The 23395-nt window shown below is 36.6% G+C and overlaps 2 protein-coding genes across 3 annotated transcripts; one reads left to right on the top strand and one right to left on the bottom strand.

The window, feature by feature from the left end:
- The first annotated feature begins 1326 nt into the window (after positions 1 to 1326).
- On the top strand, positions 1327 to 14857 carry LOC123534423 (uncharacterized). The gene is made up of 11 exons (XM_045316664.2): positions 1327 to 1482; positions 7611 to 7668; positions 8097 to 8231; positions 8779 to 8835; positions 9167 to 9364; positions 10121 to 10192; positions 10761 to 10826; positions 11534 to 11759; positions 12157 to 12294; positions 12532 to 12882; positions 13119 to 14857. The coding sequence occupies exons 2-11, from the start codon at positions 7618 to 7620 to the stop codon at positions 13751 to 13753; spliced, it is 1929 nt and encodes a 642-aa protein (XP_045172599.2). The 5' UTR covers positions 1327 to 1482; positions 7611 to 7617; the 3' UTR covers positions 13754 to 14857.
- On the bottom strand, positions 14612 to 22451 carry LOC128547190 (uncharacterized). 2 transcript variants are annotated; one of them, XR_008366365.1, is made up of 3 exons: positions 22367 to 22451; positions 15311 to 21807; positions 14612 to 14751 (listed from the first exon to the last, which is right to left on the bottom strand). XR_008366365.1 is itself a non-coding variant. In XM_053519037.1 (2 exons), the coding sequence occupies exon 2, from the start codon at positions 21667 to 21669 to the stop codon at positions 15667 to 15669; it is 6003 nt and encodes a 2000-aa protein (XP_053375012.1). In that variant the 5' UTR covers positions 21670 to 21807; positions 22367 to 22451; the 3' UTR covers positions 15011 to 15666. The 2 variants fall into 2 exon arrangements, 1 of the variants encoding a protein (XP_053375012.1); XM_053519037.1 differs by lacking the exon at positions 14612 to 14751 and having other exon boundaries at positions 15011 to 21807.
- Between the last annotated feature and the right edge of the window lie 944 nt (positions 22452 to 23395).

Raw genomic sequence — 23395 nt, 5'->3', positions numbered from 1 at the left:
GAATAATGACCGGGGGGTCGTTATTCTATAGAGTTTTCAAAAGGAGTCAGTTTTTTATAAGGGGAGTCAATATTTTACAGGAAAGGAGTCACATTTTCTATAGAATAATGACCGGGGAGTCGTTATTCTATGGGGGTCGAAATACTTCATTACACCCGCCGTTAAAAGTATCCGACACTTACTTCGACTCATGTTTTTCTTGTCCCTTGGTATCATGAAATTCATGCAATCTCTATGTTGAAGAAGTTCCGCTAAAGCTGCTGTCAAGTTGCTTGAGTGATGTTGCACGTTTCATAACCTCTTATGAAAAGTTTCAGTCAAACAAAGTATGCTGTTATCTTGTTTGTTCGCATTCCATGCATAATTTGTCTTTTGGTGCTACTGTTTAAAAATTCTTAACCTAATATATAAATTTGGTTCTAAGATACATTTACTATTTTGCTGTTTGTTGTAAGTTAAGATTTTAAAATATACTGATCCAAACGGCTAAGCTCCATTTGCTATTTTGCAAATAGTTTTAAAATTACTTAAAGTACATTTCTTAAATTATGGGGACAGTTAGATCGACCTGTTAATATTAACATAGTATTAAATTACGCAAATGTATATTTTTATTTATTTTACTACAAAAGCCGCTTTTAAAAAGTCGCAAAAATACAAATGAAAGGTGTGTTTTTAGAAAACGAATACATACAAATTATAAACATAAGGAAGTGTAAATTTTTTTTGTACTAGGAAAATTAATTTTTAAATTTCAAAAACTTATTAAATGCTTTTTTACGATAGGACATGACAACTCCATTAGTCTGTTTGTGTTGTCTTTTTCTACCATCGTAACGTTTTCCGCTAGTTTGTAAGTTTTAGTTGATGTTTAAGTGTATTTTTGTGACTTTTCAAAGAAGGGCTGAAGTCGTAAAATGAGCGATTTTATATGATAGCATAAATTGATTTTGTTGAAATTGTGAAAACTTTTCAACAGCATATTGTTTAAAGAGAAGACTAAATTTCAAAATTGTACGTTCAGTAATTTTTGAATTACTGTCAAATGAACTAATGCCGGGTTTGCTGTTTTGTCCGGTATAGCTTTAAAAATATTGAACGTGATACACTATTATTGCTTTAATTTTATTCTATTTTGCTTTTATATTTAATATTGGTGTAAAATTACACTTCTTTTATATCATCACAATGCCGTCTATGAAAATGTTTATAACGCGACCCTGTCTCGTGTATTTATAGTTAATACTGGTGTTGTAAGGATTTGGTAATATGATTATCGTAATTGCACTTACCCGTATAAATGTAAAACGTATATTCTTCAAATCCGCTTGAGAGGTTTTATTTGGTTTAAACGACCAATCGGGTAAATAGTGTTTTCAACACTGGGGAATTCCCTATCGAAACCGTGCGCTTTTACTGGGATAAATTAATTTACGTCCTAGAAATAAGTGAATATTGAAAGTTTAATTGCATCCAAATCAGGTAATACATTTATTAAATTTATATTATTCTAAATGTTGATTATTATTCTATTGTTTTTCGTGTAGTTTATGTAATTTGTTTATTTTTTAACGAATAATCAAGATAATCATATACTCTCTTACGTATATTATTTATGATTATAGTTGAACATCCCTTTGCGGTCACCTAAACAGCCACTTTCCTTCAGTAGCGAGTCAGTTAACATCCTAAATTGACCTTTAGTTTTACAACTACCATTATTAAGCAGCCTGTTTGTGCCTCTCAAGTTTGACATAAGGAGACAACGTGGAGAATTTTATGACGCGCATTGTCAGAGTAACAATTTTGAATGTTAAGCGACTTGCAAATACAAGAAAAAGCATAATATACATACGAAATGACGAGTGAACAATTCTATAAAATGTTTCTTTCTTTCGTTTCAGTTTCATAGCATACAATTATTAAATGGCTTGCCGTTTAAGAGTCAACACTATTGTCCAAGATCCGAAGGACCCAGGGGAAATAATTTTGACTATTGGTCGGCAAGCTATACAATAAGTGTTTTATTATTCTATATCTATTTTATTTATCCAGTCGTAAACGTTTATTTGCAACACGTGACCGTACAATATTTATAGGTTATTAGCTTTGTATCCGGAAATATGCACGAGTTCTTCAGCGGAAATATTGCGCGACTTTAGGAGCGCAATATTCTTCCGCTGAAGAACGAGTGCATATTTCCCGATGCAAAGATAATAACCTTTTTATTACATACGCATCTACACGTATAAATATTATGTAAATATCATAAATATGTGCAATAGCCTGAATAGAATTGACAATACTGAACTAAATAGGAAAAATAGTGCAACAACACACACTGAATTACGTCACGCACCTGATATGAAATTCAGGCGTCAGTGTATGGAAAAATATTGACGTTTTCGGTAACAGTGTAACTTAACGGGGAATAGAAACGAGTATGTAATAAATTATCATATTGGACGCACGTGCGTACAAAAAAACTGTATTTTTTCCGTATTTAGACAGTTCAGCAGTCCCATGAAGCCCGAAACGCGTGAAAATGTTCCGAATATAAATCGGGTGAAGTAGCCGCTATAGGATATGTACAGAGTTTGATTATGCTTCTTAAAATACAGAAAAGGCAGATTCAGTGAATCATTATAATCATAATAATTTTAATATAAACTAAAATAAAATAGATATAGAATAAAAAGGTTATTTAACATTGTACTGTACAATACGAGATATATTTGGACGAGTACCCAGCTGGAAAAACCATATTGGACTCCACACTAGCGGCTCGTCCAATATGGTTTTCTCAGCTGGGTACTCGTCCAAATATATCTCCGTATTGTACAGAACAATGTTAACTAACCTAATATTATTACATAATATCAGGAATAAATTTTCACTTTTTTCATTCAGATTTGACTTTAGCCAAGCAAAATGTAGTATTGAACTATAGACCGGAGTTTTTAAATGGTGGGCAGATAGTAGACTCAATAGTTAGTAAGATCATTGCACGAGTAAAATTTTTATAATTTCAGTATTCAAACAAAGACAACGTTGACAAGTGCATTTATACAGTGTCAGTTTGACTACTCTTGTTCGGCCTGGTATGCTGGTCTCACTAAATCTCTAAAAAGCCGATTACAAGTAACCCAGAACAAGGCTATCCGATTCATCCTTAATATACCATCCTGGACCAGTACTAGGTGTGATATGTTTGAAGAAGTCAAACTCTTAAGGGTCGATGATAGGGTTAAACAATCACGACCGAATCATGTTTATAATAGTTTTCACGGCATTGCTATACAATATCTTAATCAAAATTTTTGCAACGTTTCATCAATTCACAACCGCACCAGATTTAGTAAACTTAACGTTGTTGTTCCAAAAGTCAAAAGTTTTGGTGATGATACTTTTTATTTCAACGCAATTAAAGATTGGAATAATCTTCCCGAGTTTATTAAGGCGAAAACAAATAAGCATAGCTTTAAACAGGAAGTGAAGAAACATTTATTCAAGTGTGCACGTCTAAGAGAAACTTCTGATACTATTTTGTACTGAGACATTCCTGAAGATAAATATCTGTATTTTCTTCTGTTTTAATTTTAGATATTGAAATCATTACTGTGATAATATTCAGGACATAAGTTTTTTAGATAACATTATGTGTTTTACTTATACACGAATTTCTTACCAATTAATTTGTAATGATCACACATTTCAATTGTGAAGATAATGATTGAAAATTATATATACTTAATTGGGTCCCTTTCTATTTAATAAATCATAAAATATACTTTACGTAATCTTTCATGTACTAATTAGCATATCTATTTTAAGATGATTATAATATTCCAGTCCAAGCATTTAAATCTATAGTGTACTTTTATTGAATAAGTTTTATATAATGCATTTTTTTTTATCTTATGCCTCAATAAATTTGAATTGAATTTGAACGGTACAAACTATGGACCGCCGATTTACATAAATAAATGTAATAATACACTGTATATATTATTATGCTAGCACTTCCTAATTTTCTTCTTATTTTTTTATCAAGCTTATAAAATCAGTGAAACAGGATAACACATATTCTAGGAACCACAAGTTTTTCTAATAATGCGGCATCAAAGTTTCATATAAACTAAACATATACCAAAGTGTCATATAAACTGAACATATACATAAATTTATATTTTCAAAAGCGGATAAATTATTGGAAATATTCATGATATCCAATGGTCACCTTTCAGTAAATATTTTTATCTTTAGATATTTACTTCAAATGTATAAAATCCTCATCAAATGTACTTAACTTTACTAAATATACGCCCTCCTCCCCGGCACCCGTTTTAGCGGAACTCTGTAATAAAATTACATTGAATGAACTTAAAAATTCCAAAGAACGAGGAATCAGGATTAATAACAACAACACAAGTGAGAGGCAATAATTTAAGAATCCACATTTATATCTCATACACGTACAGAAAAGACATATAACAGACATATTACACAAATAGAATAATGTACATAGCTATTGTAAAACATATGAGTTGTAAGATACAATTTTATGCATTACCAATGTACTACATATTTAATACATATGATATACAGGTAATTTATAGATTTGCATTGCAAATACTATTCAAGTTATCAAAAGGTGTTAAACATTCCACACATTTTGTGGTTCAAAATGTGTGACCCGATTCAAACTGGTTGTACAATAAAATGATAAAAAAGTCATTTTGTGACATTTTTTCTCACTTTTCGTATTTATTTAGGAAATAGAAAGATACATATCAACACTATTACTTTTTAATCGTTTTAATAAAATTTTGTTATAAACAAATTTTGATATTAAAATAGAGTATTTCTTATATTTCAATATAATTTCTAGGTTCACATCCCCCTTGGATAGATATTCAAATATTTCTAAACGTGCGTGTAGCTTCGTAAATCATGTTTGTCAACCAAGATAGGCAAATATGGAAGGAAGAAATTAAATTTTACAAGCTTCCATTTGTAATACATTTCTGCTGAACGCAAAATCTTTAACAAACATAACACAATATTATTGATTGATATTTTTCTTAAGGCAAAGTACGTTTTTCAAATTTATATTTATGTTTAAGTAACTCCATTTTGGATGGGCAAGCAATGTGAGGCACAGAGCTTAATTCCTAATTAACTGAATTGTACATTCTATTAAATTACTGTATAACAAAAACCATTCTCTATTCAGGGAGAATACATTTTACTAGCTTGAACATTGTTGCCATCTAGTAGGACATCTATGTCCTAATAGATCAATCAATACTACTGACAATCAATAAAAGCTGAAAGAAAAAGTCCTTTGGAAGCATAGAAGTATAGAATGCAACCAAAAAGATAGTAGCAGGTTCGGTTTGATGGAGTCTGTTCATGAGAGGTAATGGAAAGTGCAACACCGTTCATGCCCCTAGCACCGGCTTTGGCGGAATTCTTTTATATAGATACTGAATGGACTGAAATATATATAGATTGTACTCAGTTAACACCTACCAGATTAGTACAAAGCGGACGAACCCATGTGAAATTAATCTTTTATTTAGTCCTGCCTCGGAACTAATACTGAAATGTCATTATTGTTGTAAGAAACTTTGATTTCTACAGTCGATAAGTTTGTTTCTTGACTGTATCATTTGTACCATTTTCAGCTTTGATAATATCTTAATAGTGACTGAAAGTTGGCAAAGTTGTTGTACCGGTATTACCTTACTTTGAACAAATGTTCTATCTATCTATCTATCTATCTATCTGTTTATGATTGTATCCTGTTTGATCGTTCAAAAGATAATAATCCTAATTCCATGCGATTAGATTATCACAAAGCTATGATCTTAAAAATTCATAATTTGATAAGGAGATAATCACATTTGATTACAAATTTTCAAAAGTGTGTTCTATTCATCGTAATGGTATATTCGTACTTGGGTCATTAAGGTCCGACCGCAAATATTCAAAAGATAGGACTGGATTTGGTGACAATAAAGTAAGCCGGCGCCAATTGAATTCAAGTTTTCATTGAGGGACAAGGAAGTAAATTGTTTTATTTTCTTATTGGTTACTGCTACAATGGATTGCATAAAGTACTCTTATTTCGTATTCAGGAAGGTAGGGAAAATAGTTTTTTTTCTAGTTGTGCACCTTTCGTAAAATATAATATTTACGTTTTATGTCAGAAATGATATTTCGCTTTTTATGTCCTTTAACAGCTAAACTCGTTCATCATACGCATTTGAGCCGCGCCATGAGAAAACCAACATAGTGCGTTTGCGGCCAGCATGGATCCAGACCAGCCTGTGCATCCGCGCAGTCTGGTCAGGATCCATGCTGTTCGCTAACGGTTTGTCTAATTGCAATAGGGTTTGAAAGCGAACAGTATGGATCCTGACCAGACTGCGCGGATGCGCAGGCTGGTCTGGATCCATGCTGGTCGCAAACGCACTATGTTGGTTTTCTCATGGCGCGGCTCATTTGTCATTAGTACATTATTTTTGAAAAAAAAACAGTTTTTGAGTCGGCTAAAGGCTGAAGCCTTTTGACGAGTCCTTGCTATCCAACGATTCTCTAAATGTACCAAATAACACAGTGAAGGGATGTAGTTCCATTAGATTTCTCAAACTTCAAACAGTTCACTGCATGAATGAAGTTAAGTTGTGTCAATTCCCTTTGCTATGACCAATATACGATGTAATCTGTCATATTTATGACTTGTAATTGTGCAATTCTCGAATGTAACTCATTAAGCATAAATGTGCATTTTAAGAATTGCGCAGGCTTACAAAGCTTGGGTAACATCCAGCGAAAGACAAAAATAGTTCCACAGGGCTCCAGATAAGATGCGTATTAGCGTAAATTACGTATAGAAATAATGCAAATACGCATGTCTTATAATTTCTAAGCGTATAAAAACGTATATAAAATTACAGAAACGCACACAATGCTTTTTTAAAAACAAAATCTGAATCGTCTGGATGCGTTAGGTAACACAGCCCATCAGCCTTAATTCTCTCACATTGAACGTAAACACGCATCGTATGATTTCTATAAACTTTGCGTGGGTTGAATTTTGCAGTCAGTAAACGGATAAATTATCGGAAGAAGAAGCTCTTACTGGTTTGTTTAGTTACTACTTATATTAAAAATGATTTTAATTCTTATTTTTCGAGAAATAAACAAATCGGCGAAACATTAAATTGTATTTTCTTGTAGTTTTTGAAATCGAAAGTAGATCGTCTATGTTTGGCTGCTTTCACGAAACGAAACAACTTTTTTATGAAAAGATTTAAATAAGAGGTAATTTAACCGTAAACTTCAATGTCAGATACTGCCAATTGCTGCTAAATGTCTTCGTATCATCACAATTTGTAAAATATATTGTTCAAACTGGAGAAAAGTGTAATCGTATCCGGATATAATATTTTGGGTAAATATCGAGCTGTGTTATGAAATTTTAAGAAAAAAACTAAAAACAAACTGAAACTGGTAGACTATACTGTCAGTACATCAATCATTAGCCGACTCAGGCCATTCAGGCCTTTGATTAATGTTACATTCCATTGATTTATTTTCAGATCAGAAATGGGGAATCGGCATTCGTCTTACAAGAAGAAAGGTACCATTTCCAGAAAGGTACACTAATAGTTATAGATATATGACATTTTTGGTATCATTTTGAAAGAGTTGTGTCTGATGAACAAGAGTTAGGAAATAAGATGACCATAATTATATACACAAATCACAACAGACATGTTGTTTTGACTGCGAAACGATAAATTTACTCTGTAATAGCTGGATTTCTGTTAAAGTATCATCGAAAAGTATAAGTAAAAAAAAATACATAACATATTTTTGTCATGTAATTTATATTTTCTTTTTAAATAGACAATACACTTTCAGATGATTTCAAAATTATGTGAGCGTACCAGGCATCAATATCTGATAGCACAGTTATATAGAACTTGCTTATTTGTGGTCCGAATACCTTAAAAGATAATGTTACACAAGCAGTATAAATATGGAGCGGAATCAGTATGCTTTTTTGTTTTCGTTAATTCCAGCATCCAGCACCACAAGAAACACTACATACCGTGGATGGTTTGGGTCCGGAACTATCGCAGGAAGTTGACAATAATGGACTTTGCAAGGAACCGACAGATAATATTTTGGTCACTGACATAAAACAGTGTCCTCCTGTGAGTATATTGGAAAAAAATCATTCTGTGTTGATGCATTACATGTATATTTTCTAACAACGCACATATTTAACCCTTAGCCTGCTGGCGGCAAGTGATTCTGCTTTTGCGACCAGTGCAGACAAGATCAGCCTGCACATCCGTGCAGTCTGATCATGGTCTGCACTGTTCGCCATTCAGTCAGTATCTTTTTGGTAAGCACCCCTTTTAACAGTTAATGGTACTGTCAAAATTGAAAGATGGACCAGTTCATTATAGAAATTTAGCAGGGTAAGGGTTAATTAAACCTCAAATAATACATCATGAAGCAAATTTTTATCAGTACGATTCCAGTAAGTTTCGAGTTTCCTAAAACATGTTTTAAAAATAATATATTTGTTTTAACACTAAATATCACAATATTGTTAGTCTTAGCTAAAGCTCCTGAGTCCTTTTTATTATATACATCCATACAGGTCCTAGGTACCTCATATATTATTTTACCTTTCTGAGTAAATACTTTTATGCTTAAATAGTATTTCCTTTAAATGTATGGCTTTTGTTTCAGACACCGTGCCCAGCATTTTACAAAAAGAACGACGATGACCAGCCGTTGGAAATGCAGGTAATAATATGTGAACAGTTTTCGTCTTTGTTTTATAAAGTGTATTTTAAAGTTACTTGTAGGCTACTGAAAATTTACAAATGAGATAGCCGTATAGGGAAATTTAGATATTAAAGAAAATGATAGAAATGCTTTTCAAAGCTTTTTAAGATTTTGTTGAACACAACGATTTCTTCATATTTCATATATTTATGACCAAACTAAACGTCCCTTCTGTGTACACATTAATTATTCCATTTTTTAAGGACAGTATTCGTATAAACCTTTTTAACTCCTCAATGGAATTCAGTGCTGCAAATTTCATCTACATTACTCAGAATCTGTTTTTCAGAGTGTTCTCACAAACAGTGGTTATATTACAACTCAATGGCTCGTTGGGACAGAACAAGAGTCTTGTTATACGCACGAACCTGCTGCTATGGATAAAGACGATGCCGCAAATGTTCCCGCAACAGAATCGGAAAATGGTGACGTTGCAGTGGATACTGGTGCAAGTCAGTGCCATGAAGTAGACCACAATGAGAACCAAGTAATTATTTTATTACCGTTACATGGACTGTTTGTATTTTTGTCTAATTCGACCGGCTTCAGTCGTATGACGACATGCCAGCTTAAAAGGTGGGCGAAGATGTCACGTGGAATTATATCACGCACTGGCATGCGATACTTGCATTGTTCTTATGAACTTTCGCAAGATCTATATTATATGCCTCCGTGGCCGAATGGTTAAGGTCGCTGACTTTGAATCACTTGCCCCTCGCCAATGTAGGATCGAGCCTCACCTTGGGCGTTTAATTCTTCATGTGAGGAAGCGATCCAGCTGGTTCGATGGTTTTACCCAGGTGCCTGCCCGTGAGTGAATTAATGCACGGAGGGGCACCTTGGGTCTTCCTCCACCACCAAAGCTGGAAAGTTGCTATATGACCTATATTTATATATGCAAAGCCAGTGCAGATTCCAAAATGTTTCGGTTAGGCATGTCTGTCTAGTGTAGCGTAATTGTTTGTGAATAGACAGCCTGGTTCTTTCACGTTCCAATGTAGAACATCGATACGCGGGAAGCATTCTTTCATCGTCCTCGGGAAAACCAGTCCCTGTGGAGACACTCAAGAACATCTTGGAAATTTCCAATGTCTGAACACCATATCTCTGGATGTTGAGACAGTCGTGTTACCTCTGGACTACTGGGCCAAGTAATTGCCAGTTGTTCGTTTTCATTTTCAGTATGTAAACAGAGATGTAGATTTAAGTTTCTGTTTGAATTCACTTTTTGTTATTATTACAGATTTCTGTTCCGTTCGAAGACGACGGTGTATATGCTAGCATTCCTCCATCTCGCAACACAAACGATGTAGGGGTAAATAACATAGCTTACTTTTCCTAATATAAAAGCTTATATAAAGTGCTTAAATGATGATAATCTACATTAAACCTTCAGTGTAATATGAGCCGTGCCATGGGAAAACCAACATAGTGGGTGTGCGACCAGCATGGATCCAGACCAGCCTGCGCATCCGCGCAGTCTGGTCAGGCTCCATGCTGTTCGCTAACAGTTTCTCCAATTCCAATAGGCTTTAAAAGCGAACAGCATGGAGCCTGACCAGACTGCGCGGATGCGCAGGCTGGTCTGGATCCATGCTGGTCGCAAACCCGCTATGTTGGTTTTCCCATGGCACGGCTCATATAATTATGAATAATGTTCTAAACCTTAACCTGTTAGACAAAACTACATACTTGCACACAGAGGTAGTATATCATATTTAAAGTATAATATTATATTTTTGTAAGAGAATTCACTTGCGGAAATACATATTAACACAAATAATTGGGCGTTAAATGGATGTAAACACGCTAAAATAGATATTTTACAGTAAGAGATAATAACTTTGCTGCTGTGACAAATAATTTTATTTCTGAAAATACAGTCTTACAGAACAAATTCTACCGAAGGAAGTTTTGCACTTAGCATCGAAAACCCAGAATATTTTACCGTAAGTATAAAATCCATATACAATGCACATTAATTTCGTGCAGTATTGTTACGTTAAAAATCATTTGGTTCTGGTAATTATCATTATATGGATCGTGTATAGATGCCTGTATAAGAGAGGGCTTTCCCTAATCGAAAGACACTGGGAATGACATAATGAGCGTTGGCCAGAATTCTTATCCGCGTTGCCAATACTTAACTTTTGTTTACTAATGTCTAAGAGTTTCTTATCCGCGTTGCCAAGACTGAACTTTTTTTTACTATTTTCTAAGAGTTTCTTATCCGCGTTGCCAATGCTCAACTTTTGTTTACTAATGTCTAAGAGTTTGTTATCCGCGTTGCCAAGACTCGACTTTTTTTTACTAATTTCCAAGAGTTTCTTATCCGCGTTGCCAATACTCGACTTTTGTTTACTAATTTCTAAGGTCATATACAGTAACTTTGAAATAACTCTTAATTTGAACTTGTTCTTTCTTCAACTACTGATTAATACATACAGGAAAATAAAAAGAATGTAGTACGTTTAATATGCATTCAAATCTAATGTGAAAGTTACCTTAATATTTTCTCTTAATGTTTTTTTGTTTTATAATTAAACGCTCTTCTGATCTTTGAAACGCAGTGGACACCACTCTCTTGTTTGTAAGATAGAACCAGTCACCCAACGTTGCGATTTTAACAACAGCTTTTCTTTTATTGATATCCTAGAGAGGTTGTTGTCAAAGGAGTAGCCAGCTTACAAACTGGTCCATTGCGGATTCAGCGTACACAGCTTCATCAAATAACAGTGATCATAATGGTTCCGGAGATTATTTCTGCTTCAACTGCATGGCATGCAGAGCAGAGAATATGGAGTACATGATTGACGTTTATAAAAGAACTTTGCAACGTGACCTTCGTGTTGAGGATATATTGCCAGATCTTCACTGTATTGGTAATGCTGACGTTATATTTAAGCTAACTAAAACTGGGGTATCAAAGTTAAGATTAGTGATAGTGGTGGTTACAATTTAATGTTATAATATGTACACCGGTCGTCACTGCGTTGGTAAACTATACAAAGGGTAAACGTTAGGCATAATTCTCCGCTTGATGTTTTATTATTTTTGTGAGTTTGTTAATGCTGCCAAAAAGTGTCCAATTTTGGTTTGGGTTTGTTTAAGCTTGCTTGCATTTGTGATAATCGACATACTGTACATATCTTGCAGTAAAAGAACGATAGTAAATGTGATGATTAAGCGAGGTTGCTAATTTAATTGAAATGCGACATATAAAGATATTTTTCTTAAAATATACTATACCCATGATTATATACTAAGTCTACATTTCAGATGACCTAAGGAAAGAAGAAATCGGAAAAAAGTCCAGGGAATCGCGACGAGGGGCTGTGGACATGTTAATTGAATCCATAAAATCTTCAAATGAACAAGGAAAATGGCAGAATCTTATAGAAGCTCTGGAAAGATCAGGTAGATAAAAATCTGTAAGCATTCCTAAGTAATGCACATTATTATACAGTTTGTTTTCAAAAGATGCCATCAAATAGAAGGATTAATTTACTGCAGCGATGATAATTATAATGTCTCTGTATTAAAAAAAAACAACGTCGTAACGTATCGGTACATTTGGAAATGTTAATATGATTTTTTGGATAAAATATTTGTTTACATTCTGACCGTTTCATAAAGATTTCCTTTTAATTTCAGATTACAATTTCATTGTGAAACTTCTCAAGGGGGAAACAGAAAACGATCAAGAAAAAAATAAACAAATACTGTCTTTGATGTCGCAGCAACTGATAAACAACATCCATCTTGATGATAGTTTAGATAAGTTATATGCAGCTGAATTGCTTAATGACAAGGACAAGGAGGACATTGAATCTGAACAGAAGAACCACGGGCCTATAGCTGCTGCTTGCAAAATGTTTAACATTGTTCCAACAAGGTCACACGATTGGGATAAACGATTATCAGGGATATTGGACGAATGTGGGCTCAGTGACGTTGCGAAGCTGCTACAGTTTTCCCAGGAACCTTCAACGTCACTTAAAAGCGGTATGTAAAACAATGCTCTTCGTGTGTACAAAAGAATAACAAAAAGTCTTATTTCAGCCATCACGTTTTAATTAAGGACCATATGCTTACGAGTAAAAATATTCAAAGTTAAACAAAATCTGACGTGCTGTTCTTTTTCCAGTTTTATTTATCACGTTAGTTACCTTTAAGTGTTATTCAAATTAATTTGGAGCAAAATAATTCTTATGTTTCTCATTTCTCATTCAAATTTTCAGATGAAACTGATCCTAAGAAAGGCAAGTGTAGTCATTCAAAACACCACTACGAAAAAATATACAGCAGCAGAAACAGACATGTAGTCATGCACCATAATAATGAGTCTCATGGCAAGACAAATGATGCAGGCTTATCAACTGAAACGGGCAAAATAATTATTGACCTTAGAAAAAACGTACAGAATATCGAAGAACAAACTGAAAGGCATATATCTGCAGTTAAAGAACTAAAAGCTATTCAGCAAAAAGATATTCAAGAACTGAAGCACGCAGCTGGTGAAACCAGAGAGAAGATGCAATCACTAAATGAGCAGGAAATTGCATTTCATAGTGAAATCAAAACAGAACTAACAGCGCAGAATAAACGTATTGCAGACATGGAACTGCAACAACAAAAACTATTTGATGAATTGAAAAATTCACTATTAGATATCAGATGCGCAATAGTAGATTTGACAAAGTTGGTCGATCCTTCCCCACCGGAAGCATGTAAGCAATCTGAACGAAACATGACAATTGACAGTGGATTTTCCGGAGGGTCGGGTTCATTTCCAGAGGAGGATCCGGAAAGTCAAATATATTCTGAATTTGGTTCACTCTATAGAATTCCAGAGGAATACAATACATATTTTTAGACTGTACATAATTATGTTGCAAACAATGATCATTTGGATAAAATACTTTGGAACTTTTTTTGCAGAATGTGCTTATCCACACCATGCTATTCATTGTAAATCTACATATAATTTGTCGTTCTGTTGTGAACACATTGACGTGATGCTTACGGCGCAACTAAATTCATAACCCGCGTTCACAACAGCAATTTTTTAACTATGGCTTCATGTTTTAAATTAATTTCACTAACAATTGGCAGACTAACTTTATTGTACTTATAGATACCTGTTACATAATTTAAAACTGTTTGTTTGGTACAACTGAAAATGTTCTGTTCTGCTGACGTCGCAATGCACACATATAGATTGTCTTTTCCATATCATTTTACCAGCTGATGAAAGTATTAACCGGATAACCGTGTCTTATATTTCGATCTTCTCAGATCGTTCAGCACGGCTTTTATGTCGTATTGTTGGTACTCTTTAGTTTTTCTGCTTGAACATTTCGGTCTGGGTGGTTCCAATATTCCCGCTTTGGGTTTGTCTAATCACCCCTTGGATATCGTGCCAGCTTTTTAGTTTTGTCTTTCGGCAGTTCCTGTGATATGCGGGCTCCATAACCTCAGATCCCCTTTCTTAATTCAAGTTTGTTTAGTTCTCCCCATTGTTTTCTCATTTAAGGCTTTTTTTTAACTGGGGACCATGGAATTACACGCTAGTGTATCATTGAAGGTTCCATGTGAACCGCCATATGAACACATCTGCGGATGTAGGCAGGCTCTGTCGCCCCGTTACGATTTAAAAGCAAATTAATTTCACATTTACTTTCGTATTGATAAATTACCTTCTTAAGTCTATTATTGATTATAAATGAAAATAAAACCAAATATTCAATGAAATCTAGGCGGTGTTTCTGTACAAAACACTGAAATTGTTACACAACCAAAAAGCGAGAACTGTTTGCTTGAATACTTTATTGCTGGTTAATGTATACAGCGTGTTGATCTGAACGTAAAAGGCTGAAATTAACAAAGAAAGTACACTTAGTAAAAATATACATGTTTTATGTTCCTTAACATATACCCAGATTAAATAAAAATGCATGAATAAACAGTAGAAAAAAGACCTAGAGCTGTACAGATCTCCATAGTAATACCCAAATAAATCTGGACAGACAGTTTACACCATTTCAGTGAGACTAGATTACACAAATAACCAAATATAGTAATTACTAACATAGTTGTAGCAATTCTGACATTAAGGTAAAAAATAGACCCACAAGTACAGTTATACTGAATGACGAATCTAAGTTTTACAGTAAAAAATTGAAATAACTCGTTTAAGAAACGTTTAAAGGACTCCAAGAAGCAAGTACGAAACGACTTGGGACGAATCAAAAATTTTGAGTACGAAGTGTAGGGGACGAGGTAAGAAATCACCTATCTGGTACGAAAAATATAGGGGACGAACCCCAAGCGAAAGAAACTGCCAAAATGTTATTAAGTAACAGAGACATTATTTCCTGGTATAAACAATAACAATTATGCATATTGTAAAGGATTAAAACACCAGACTTACACTATGGCCTTCCAAAGCAGAAAAAAAAAGCACGGAAATCTTATTTTCTTTTAAATTTACAACATGGCGGCCTGCATAACATACGACCAACTAAAGCCCGTCCCTCACGTACCAAAAACCGTTTTGTAACACTCCCCGCCTGGTATGAAATACCACTTAATCAGTAAACTTACAGAAACAAACAAAATCGAAAATAATGCTAAGATTCAAAACTTATAAACAGCAAACAATAAGTGACAAACAGTACTTAAGTCTACTTCAGAATTCTGAGTAATTCACCAAATCTTTATGTCACTTAAGAGTACTTAAAGCACACTTATACAGTTCCTTAGTGACCTATCATTTTAACATTAAACCTAATTTACACTGATCTTGTCCTCGCACTCAAGAAGAGTGATAAGTTTGGTTACTGGTCTCACATAAGATCGCGGTTCTGAGTCACCTGTACGATTAACCTTAACCATCACTTTCCGTACATGACCGTCTTGACTAGGATATAGTTCAGTGATGACACCCATCGGCCAATTGTTCCTCTGACAATCATCCTCGATCAATAAAACGACATCACCAACACGAAGCTCTCTCTGTACAACAGTCCATTTTTTACGCTGCTGAAGTTTCTGAAGGTACTCTGCTTTCCACCGCTTCCAGAACATGTTAGATAAACACTGCACGCGACGCCACTGAGCTTTATACATATCTCTCAAATTTGTTTCACTTAAAAAGGTTCCTACATCTGCTGGCTTCTGTGTAAGAAGCATTGCTGGGCTTAACACAGTAGGACATTCAGGATCAGCCGACAGTGTCACTAGGGGGCGCGAATTTATAATCGAACAGACTTCAGCCATGAACGTTGCTAAGACTTCATGAGTGAGATCTCCGCGTAAGTCCACTAACATGGAATCTAATATACGCCGAACGATGCTGATAAGCCTTTCCCACACTCCACCCATATGGGAGGAGTGAGGCGAATTGAACAACCACACTGTGCGTTGAGAATCAAAGAATTTCTTTGTGGTCTCGTCCTCCACGTTGATAGCGTCTATTTTCATGCAGTCGGTTGCCCCGACAAAGTTAGTTCCCCTGTCGGAACGGAATACACGTACTGGTCCTCTAATCGCGATGAAGCGACGTGTCGCGTTTATGAAAGACGACGAGCTGAGTTCTTCTATAAGCTCGATATGTACGGCTCGCGTAGTCAGGCAGGTATACAACACGGCCCAGCGTTTACTGTGAGACAGTCCACCACGAGTGCGGCGAGCCGTCACATTCCACGGCCCAAACACGTCAACTCCTACTGAGGAAAAGGGAGCATCAGGAGTAAGTCTGTCTTTTGGTAGGTCTGACATGAACTGAAATCCTGCTTTGCCACGGAGCTTCCTACATTTCACACATTCATGAATCATGCCACGCACTAAACGCTTCACACCGATAATCCAAAATCCGCCAGATCTGATGGCACCTTCTGTGAAGTTACATCCTTGGTGTCTAACCGATTCGTGATAGTACCTCACGACCAGTTTGCTCACGAAATGACATTTGGGTAGTATAACTGGGTTCTTCTCGCTTATGCTAAGTTCGCTAGCATTTTTCAATCTGCCACCGATTCTTAACAGTCCATGTTCGTCAATGATAGGATTTAGTCCCTGAATAGCGCTGTTCCTTGGCAGTTTCTGATTTGAAGCAATACACTCTAGCTCTTTACTGAAAGATTCTTTCTGAACTTCTGTGATAAGGATTCTTTCGGATTCTCTAAGCAGATCAGCTCTGCTTACTTTCGCCTGTATGTTTGCACGTCCGGCTTTGCCTTTAAGTAGAGCGATTACTCTGACCAGAAGGTCCCACTTGTTTATACCTTTAAAGCGATCGAGTCCAAGTCTCTGACTAGGATCTGTCACTGTTTTCACGCACTTTACCAATGGTCTTATGTCTCTGTCTTCATCTGGAGACTGTAGTTCATGATTAACCGAGCCGAGATGAAGTTCTGGAGCCTTCAAAAGTTCACACCCCTTCAGCCACATGCTTTGCTGCAACTGATCTGCCGGAATGGGACGTGTACCCTCATCAGCAGGATTGTCGTCTGTACCAACATAGTACCACTGTTCTCTAGTTGTAGACTTCAAAATTCGAGCAATGCGATTTTGCACATAGATGTAAAAGCGTCGGACCTTGTTGTTTAAGTAACCGAGTACCACACGACTGTCTGTGTAAAATTTCATTTCTTCAATCGGAAAGCCAAGTTGCTCGTATACAGTCTCTGCTATCTCGACAGCCATAACCGCGGCGCATAACTCCAAACGGGGAATAGTATGTCCCGACCGAGGAGCAACCTTTGATTTGCCCAGAATAAAACCAACTCGTACACCCGTACTGTCGTTCGCCACTCTGTAATAGGCAACTGCCGAAATCGCCTTTTCTGAGGCATCAGAAAAGATATGGATTTCTTGTTTTCCGGCTGGGTTGGATATTTCAACATACATTCTTGGGATAGTAAGTCTTTCTAGGTCTGCCAGTGACTTTTTCCAATCTTTCCATTGTTGGAGTTTGGCTTCTGGAAGAGGCTGATCCCAGTCTGAAGTCTCATGTATGAGTTCTCGCATTAGTAATCTCCCTTGGTTTACCACAGGTGCCACGAATCCCAAGGGATCGAAAAGCGAGTTCACTGTGGACAGCACGCCTCTCCGAGTTACTGGTTTTTCCTCCTTTGATACAGTGTAGGTGAAGGTGTCTGTTTCTAGATTCCAATTCATACCCAAGCTTCTCTGTGTAGGCAAGGTGTCAGAGCCTATCTTGATATCTTGAAGTTCTTTGGCTAAGTCCTCTTTGGGGAATGCCTTCATTACACCTTCACTGTTAGAGGCAATTTTATGCAGACGAAGGTTACCTCCTTCTTTTAGAGCCTTCTGAGTGCGTGTTACTAGATCTATTGCTGTTGCCTCATCCGGGTACGATGAAAGCCCGTCATCAACATAGAAATCCTTCTCGACAAACTCTCTTACGTCTGATCCAAAAATTGGCTCCATCTCTGCTGCCGTCTTCTTCAAGCCGTATGCTGCAATGGCTGGAGATGGCGAGTTGCCGAAGACATGAGAGCACATCCTGTACTCGACTAGCTCTTGCTCTGGATCATTATTCTTGAACCATATAAATCTTAGGTAATTTCTGTGCGCCTCGTGTACACGAAACTGGAAGAACATCTGTTGTATGTCAGCAGTGACGGCAACGGGATGTCGTCTGAACCTCATCAGAACCCCCAGGAGACTATTCATCAAATTCGGTCCTTGCATCAGCACCGAGTTTAATGAGATTCCCTGATGTTGAGCAGCTGAATCAAACACCACTCGAATCTGTCCTTTTCTAGAATTATAAACCCCGAAAATGGGAAGGTACCAACATTCTTCCTTCAGCTGCAAAGGAGGGGCTAGCTCTGCATAACCATTGTCAAAAATTCTTCCCATGAACTCAACGAAAAGGTCCTGTTTCACACTGTCTCTTCTCAATGAAGCCTTTAGAGAGTGACTTCGTCTCAAAACCTGGTCTCTGTTATTAGGCAGTTTAGGCCTAGGATCACGGAAAGGAAGTGGGGCTGACCAACCCTTTGGAGTCTTCTGGAAGCTTCTATTCATTATTCCGAGGAATTCTTCATCTTCTGCAGACAGACCGAACTTGTCATCTTCTGGTGTTCGAACGAAGACATCCTGAGAGGCCATGACATCGTGGCGTTCCTTCAGAAAGAGCCTACTCTGACAAGGTGGAAAAATGGAGCCTCTGCCGTCATGACCGATGTAGGTTTTATTGCAACATACTTTATCTGGAACATGCACTTCACCCAGACAACTTTCTCCAATAATGACCCATCCTAAACTGTATTCTTGGGCGAAGGGGCCACGTCTAGGTCCGATTATTTGTTTAAGGACGTGATGTGCCTCAGCCAGATCTCTTCCAATAAGCAACAATATAGGGGCCTCGCGATCTAACTCAGGTAAGCTATCAGCCAAGTCAGTCAAGTGTGAATGTGCCCTTGCTACGGCAGGAGTGGGTATTTCGTCACGAATGTCTGGAATCTGGGTGCATTCTGTTAGGGGTGGAAGCTCATGCGAACTGGTACCATCCAGGTTTTCGACAACGAAACCCGTAGCTCTGCGACCATATGTATCTATTTTGCCCACACAGGAAGACAAAGAATAGGCGATCTCTTCAAACTGTCCATCAAAGAGGTTAAAGAACTCAGGTTTAACCAAAGATCTGTTACTTTGGTCGTCCAATAACGCATAGATTTTCACTTTCTTTTCTGGATCACCCATGGGATAAACATATACGCATACCAGCTTAGCACAGGATTTACCACCACTCATGTTGCCACATACTTGAGCGCAAGCTGAATGGATCTCATTTTCCTTTCTTTCAGGTTTATAATCATGCTCAGATTTCTCCCCGCCATTCGAACTCGAGGGTGCCTTTAAATGTAAAGCTGAAGCATGAGGACCTTTACATAAGTTACACTGTCTTTTCTTGGTACAGTTACTGGCTTTGTGAGTGGTGTATTCGCAGCATCTAAAACAAATACCTTTATCCCTTATGAACTTCTTGCGTACTGTCATTGGTTTACTCTGAAATGTACGACAGGAATTCAATGTATGCCCCGCGACATTGTGGAAAGTGCAAAAGTTACCACTTTGAATCTCTGAATTTGTTGAAACCTCCGTTTTTAATGAAACTCTTTTCGCAGTGCTGATTTTCTGTTGTGACTCATACATGAATCCTGGATCATTTTTAACCTTGCTCATTTCTGTAACGAAATTCACAAAATAACAAAAAGGTGGAAATGGCACATTTCGGTCTGCTTTGTATTTCGCGGCACGGGTTGTCCATTTTTCCTGCATATTGTAAGGGAGCTTGTTCACAATGGGAATGACACCCCTCGAACTGTTAAAGTATGAAAGCAAGTCCGCATATTTAGGATCAGCCATGTTATTCTGAATTTCTTGTAAAATATCAGCCAATTCATAGAGCTTTTTTGAATCTTTAGGTCCTAAACGCGGAAAATTCTCAAGCTTCTTTTGCAATGACGATTCTGTCATCTCGGGCGCTCCATATCTCTCATCCAAGCGTTCCCAAAGGTTTCTAACCCCACGGGCTGGATCTGATGAACTAGATGTCCTATAACTTATTGCGTGTTTAACCGAGTCAGGTCCTAACCACTTTACGAGCAGATCTAACTCTTCTCTCGAATTTACATTTAGTTCTGCAACAACACTTTTAAATGTAGTCTTCCAAACTGAATAGTTTTCTGCCTTGTCATCATATTTAGTTAAACGCGAAAACAGCAAATCCTTGCGTAATAAGAAACGCGACAACTCGGAAGTAACATTAAGTTCACGATCACATGGCACATACTCATCGGCATTAGGATTTAATAAATTTTCTGTCTGTAGAGAGTTCACATACTCACGAGTACGTTCGCGTGCGACACTGTCTTGAGTCGGGATGTGGCCGGTGACTAAATCTGGATTCCTTGGCGGCTGAACGTCTACCGGATTACTCGAGATATGCACATTTACAGCCTCCCTTCTTGGTGGAACATATCGGGAATCACCTGTCGGCAGAATGTTCACGGCTTCATGAGCACTTTGTCTAGCCGTACTCATCTCACTTTGGTGATTGGTTTCCATAACAAACGTTCGTGAAAGGTTCGGTGCAGGAACAGCCTCAATGTGGGCATTACGCAGGCTGCCAGCCTGCATACCAGAGCCCCACTGACTCACAGCATCTTCATATACCACAGCTTCGGCCTTGGCCTCTTCATAAATCTGTTCTTCTTTCAAAGCCTTTAATTCGATTTCAATGTCCAGTTGACGCCTTTTAAGCTCTTTTTCCTTGTCTATTAAAGTCATACGCGCCCTGGCTGCACTAGCCTTGGCTCTTGCTTGAGTGGCTAACTGGGATGTTGAACTTTTACGACTGCGCCCTGAAACTAACGACTGTCGATCTAGCTGTAGATCTGTAATTCTCTTATCTAACTCTTCCAGCGCTCTCTTTATGGCAAGTTCGCACACACTGTCTCTTTCGCGCTGCTCAGCGAGCATTTTTAAACTTTGCTCTGTTCGCGTATTTTCTAAAAATACATTAAAGTCACTTGAGAAGGCCCTGTATTCCCCAGATATCAAACAAATGTTCAGGTGCAGTGACTTCAAATCATCTGAATTGGTTAATTCTTCTGATCGCGACTGCTGAATTAAATTCTGCATCTTATCAGCAACACTGTCTAGCGATTTCATGTACTTGTTAACTCTCTCTTCATAGTTCTCTTGAGCCTTTTCAGAAAGGGACCTTATTCTTCCCTCCGGAGCTTCAGCCATGATGTCGGTGCAGATAGTGCGTCTACTTCAAGATAACGCCAGTCCTTTTACTGTTACACAACCAAAAAGCGAGAACTGTTTGCTTGAATACTTTATTGCTGGTTAATGTATACAGCGTGTTGATCTGAACGTAAAAGGCTGAAATTAACAAAGAAAGTACACTTAGTAAAAATATACATGTTTTATGTTCCTTAACATATACCCAGATTAAATAAAAATGCATGAATAAACAGTAGAAAAAAGACCTAGAGCTGTACAGATCTCCATAGTAATACCCAAATAAATCTGGACAGACAGTTTACACCATTTCAGTGAGACTAGATTACACAAATAACCAAATATAGTAATTACTAACATAGTTGTAGCAATTCTGACATTAAGGTAAAAAATAGACCCACAAGTACAGTTATACTGAATGACGAATCTAAGTTTTACAGTAAAAAATTGAAATAACTCGTTTAAGAAACGTTTAAAGGACTCCAAGAAGCAAGTACGAAACGACTTGGGACGAATCAAAAATTTTGAGTACGAAGTGTAGGGGACGAGGTAAGAAATCACCTATCTGGTACGAAAAATATAGGGGACGAACCCCAAGCGAAAGAAACTGCCAAAATGTTATTAAGTAACAGAGACATTATTTCCTGGTATAAACAATAACAATTATGCATATTGTAAAGGATTAAAACACCAGACTTACACTATGGCCTTCCAAAGCAGAAAAAAAAAGGCACGGAAATCTTATTTTCTTTTAAATTTACAACATGGCGGCCTGCATAACATACGACCAACTAAAGCCCGTCCCTCACGTACCAAAACCGTTTTGTAACAGAAATAAAATGTAAAGTATGTAGAAATACCTCCTGAGCATTAGTCCGGTAATAGAAATGTGATGTGAAATAATAATAATAGAAATACATTATTACTTTAAATCATACTAATATAATTCTATATAATACTGATTTATAAATTTTGATTACATATGTATACAATATAATTATGTTGTTGATTTTTTAAGTTAGCTTTTGATTTTTCGATCAGGTGTGCTTCCCTTTTAAGGTTGTTGCCTAAACCATTAACATAATGTCTGCTAATAAAGTTATTTTCTTCTATGGTTGTTATGTGTTTTTTGTTTTTGTTTTTGACTCTTGCACAACATTAATTCTAGTTATAGCATTAATACATGTAATGTTCTTTTTGTTGATGAAATTTAGCATTACATCTTAAAAAAGTTTTCTTTAGACTGAAATAAAAACACTGGCTAAATTATTTCATTCTATGGTATTTTCAAATAAAGTTCACTGTCTTATAAATGCGATGCATGCATACTCTTAAGGTGAAAAGAAAGTTGTATATCATATCGTTTAATAAGCTGAATAACCATTTAATAAAACCGTAAACAGTTAGTTATTTAAGTCTTATAAACGTGACGGCTAATCTTCGTAAACTTTGAAGCCATGGAGTCCATTGACTGTCAATGTATGACAGCTAATAGCCCTTTGGAAAATACGACGATTATCCATTCAAGAGCAGATAGGCGACTCCAGAATATTTTGTTTCGGATCGGCAGGAGTCCAACTATACGCCGAACTGCTCAAGACATTGTTAAAAATTTCTATTCTATGCTTATTTCCTCAGTGAATTCACATATAGAGCCCCGTAAGGGCCATCGCCGCATATTTAAAAAAAAAGAGTCATACATTCTGTGGCACTTACACTCTAGGGCACA

This window comes from Mercenaria mercenaria, chromosome 12 (genome assembly GCF_021730395.1).
Source record: "Mercenaria mercenaria strain notata chromosome 12, MADL_Memer_1, whole genome shotgun sequence".
Taxonomy (NCBI): domain Eukaryota; kingdom Metazoa; phylum Mollusca; class Bivalvia; order Venerida; family Veneridae; genus Mercenaria; species Mercenaria mercenaria.
The sequence above is the reverse complement of the archived record's forward strand: the minus strand, read 5'-3'. Positions and strand labels throughout refer to the sequence as shown.

What these genes read in the sequence shown, in the direction of transcription:
- LOC123534423 (XM_045316664.2), top strand. Translation starts at nt 7,618, where the DNA reads ATGGGGAATCGGCATTCGTCTTACAAGAAGAAAGGTACCATTTCCAGA. An exon ending in ACATAAAACAGTGTCCTCCT is followed by an intron (nt 8,232 to 8,778) that starts GTGAGTATATTG and finishes CTTTTGTTTCAG; the next exon opens with ACACCGTGCCCAGCATTTTA. An exon ending in TAGACCACAATGAGAACCAA is followed by an intron (nt 9,365 to 10,120) that starts GTAATTATTTTA and finishes TTATTATTACAG; the next exon opens with ATTTCTGTTCCGTTCGAAGA.
- LOC128547190 (XM_053519037.1), bottom strand. Translation starts at nt 21,669, where the DNA reads ATGGCTGAAGCTCCGGAGGGAAGAATAAGGTCCCTTTCTGAAAAGGCT.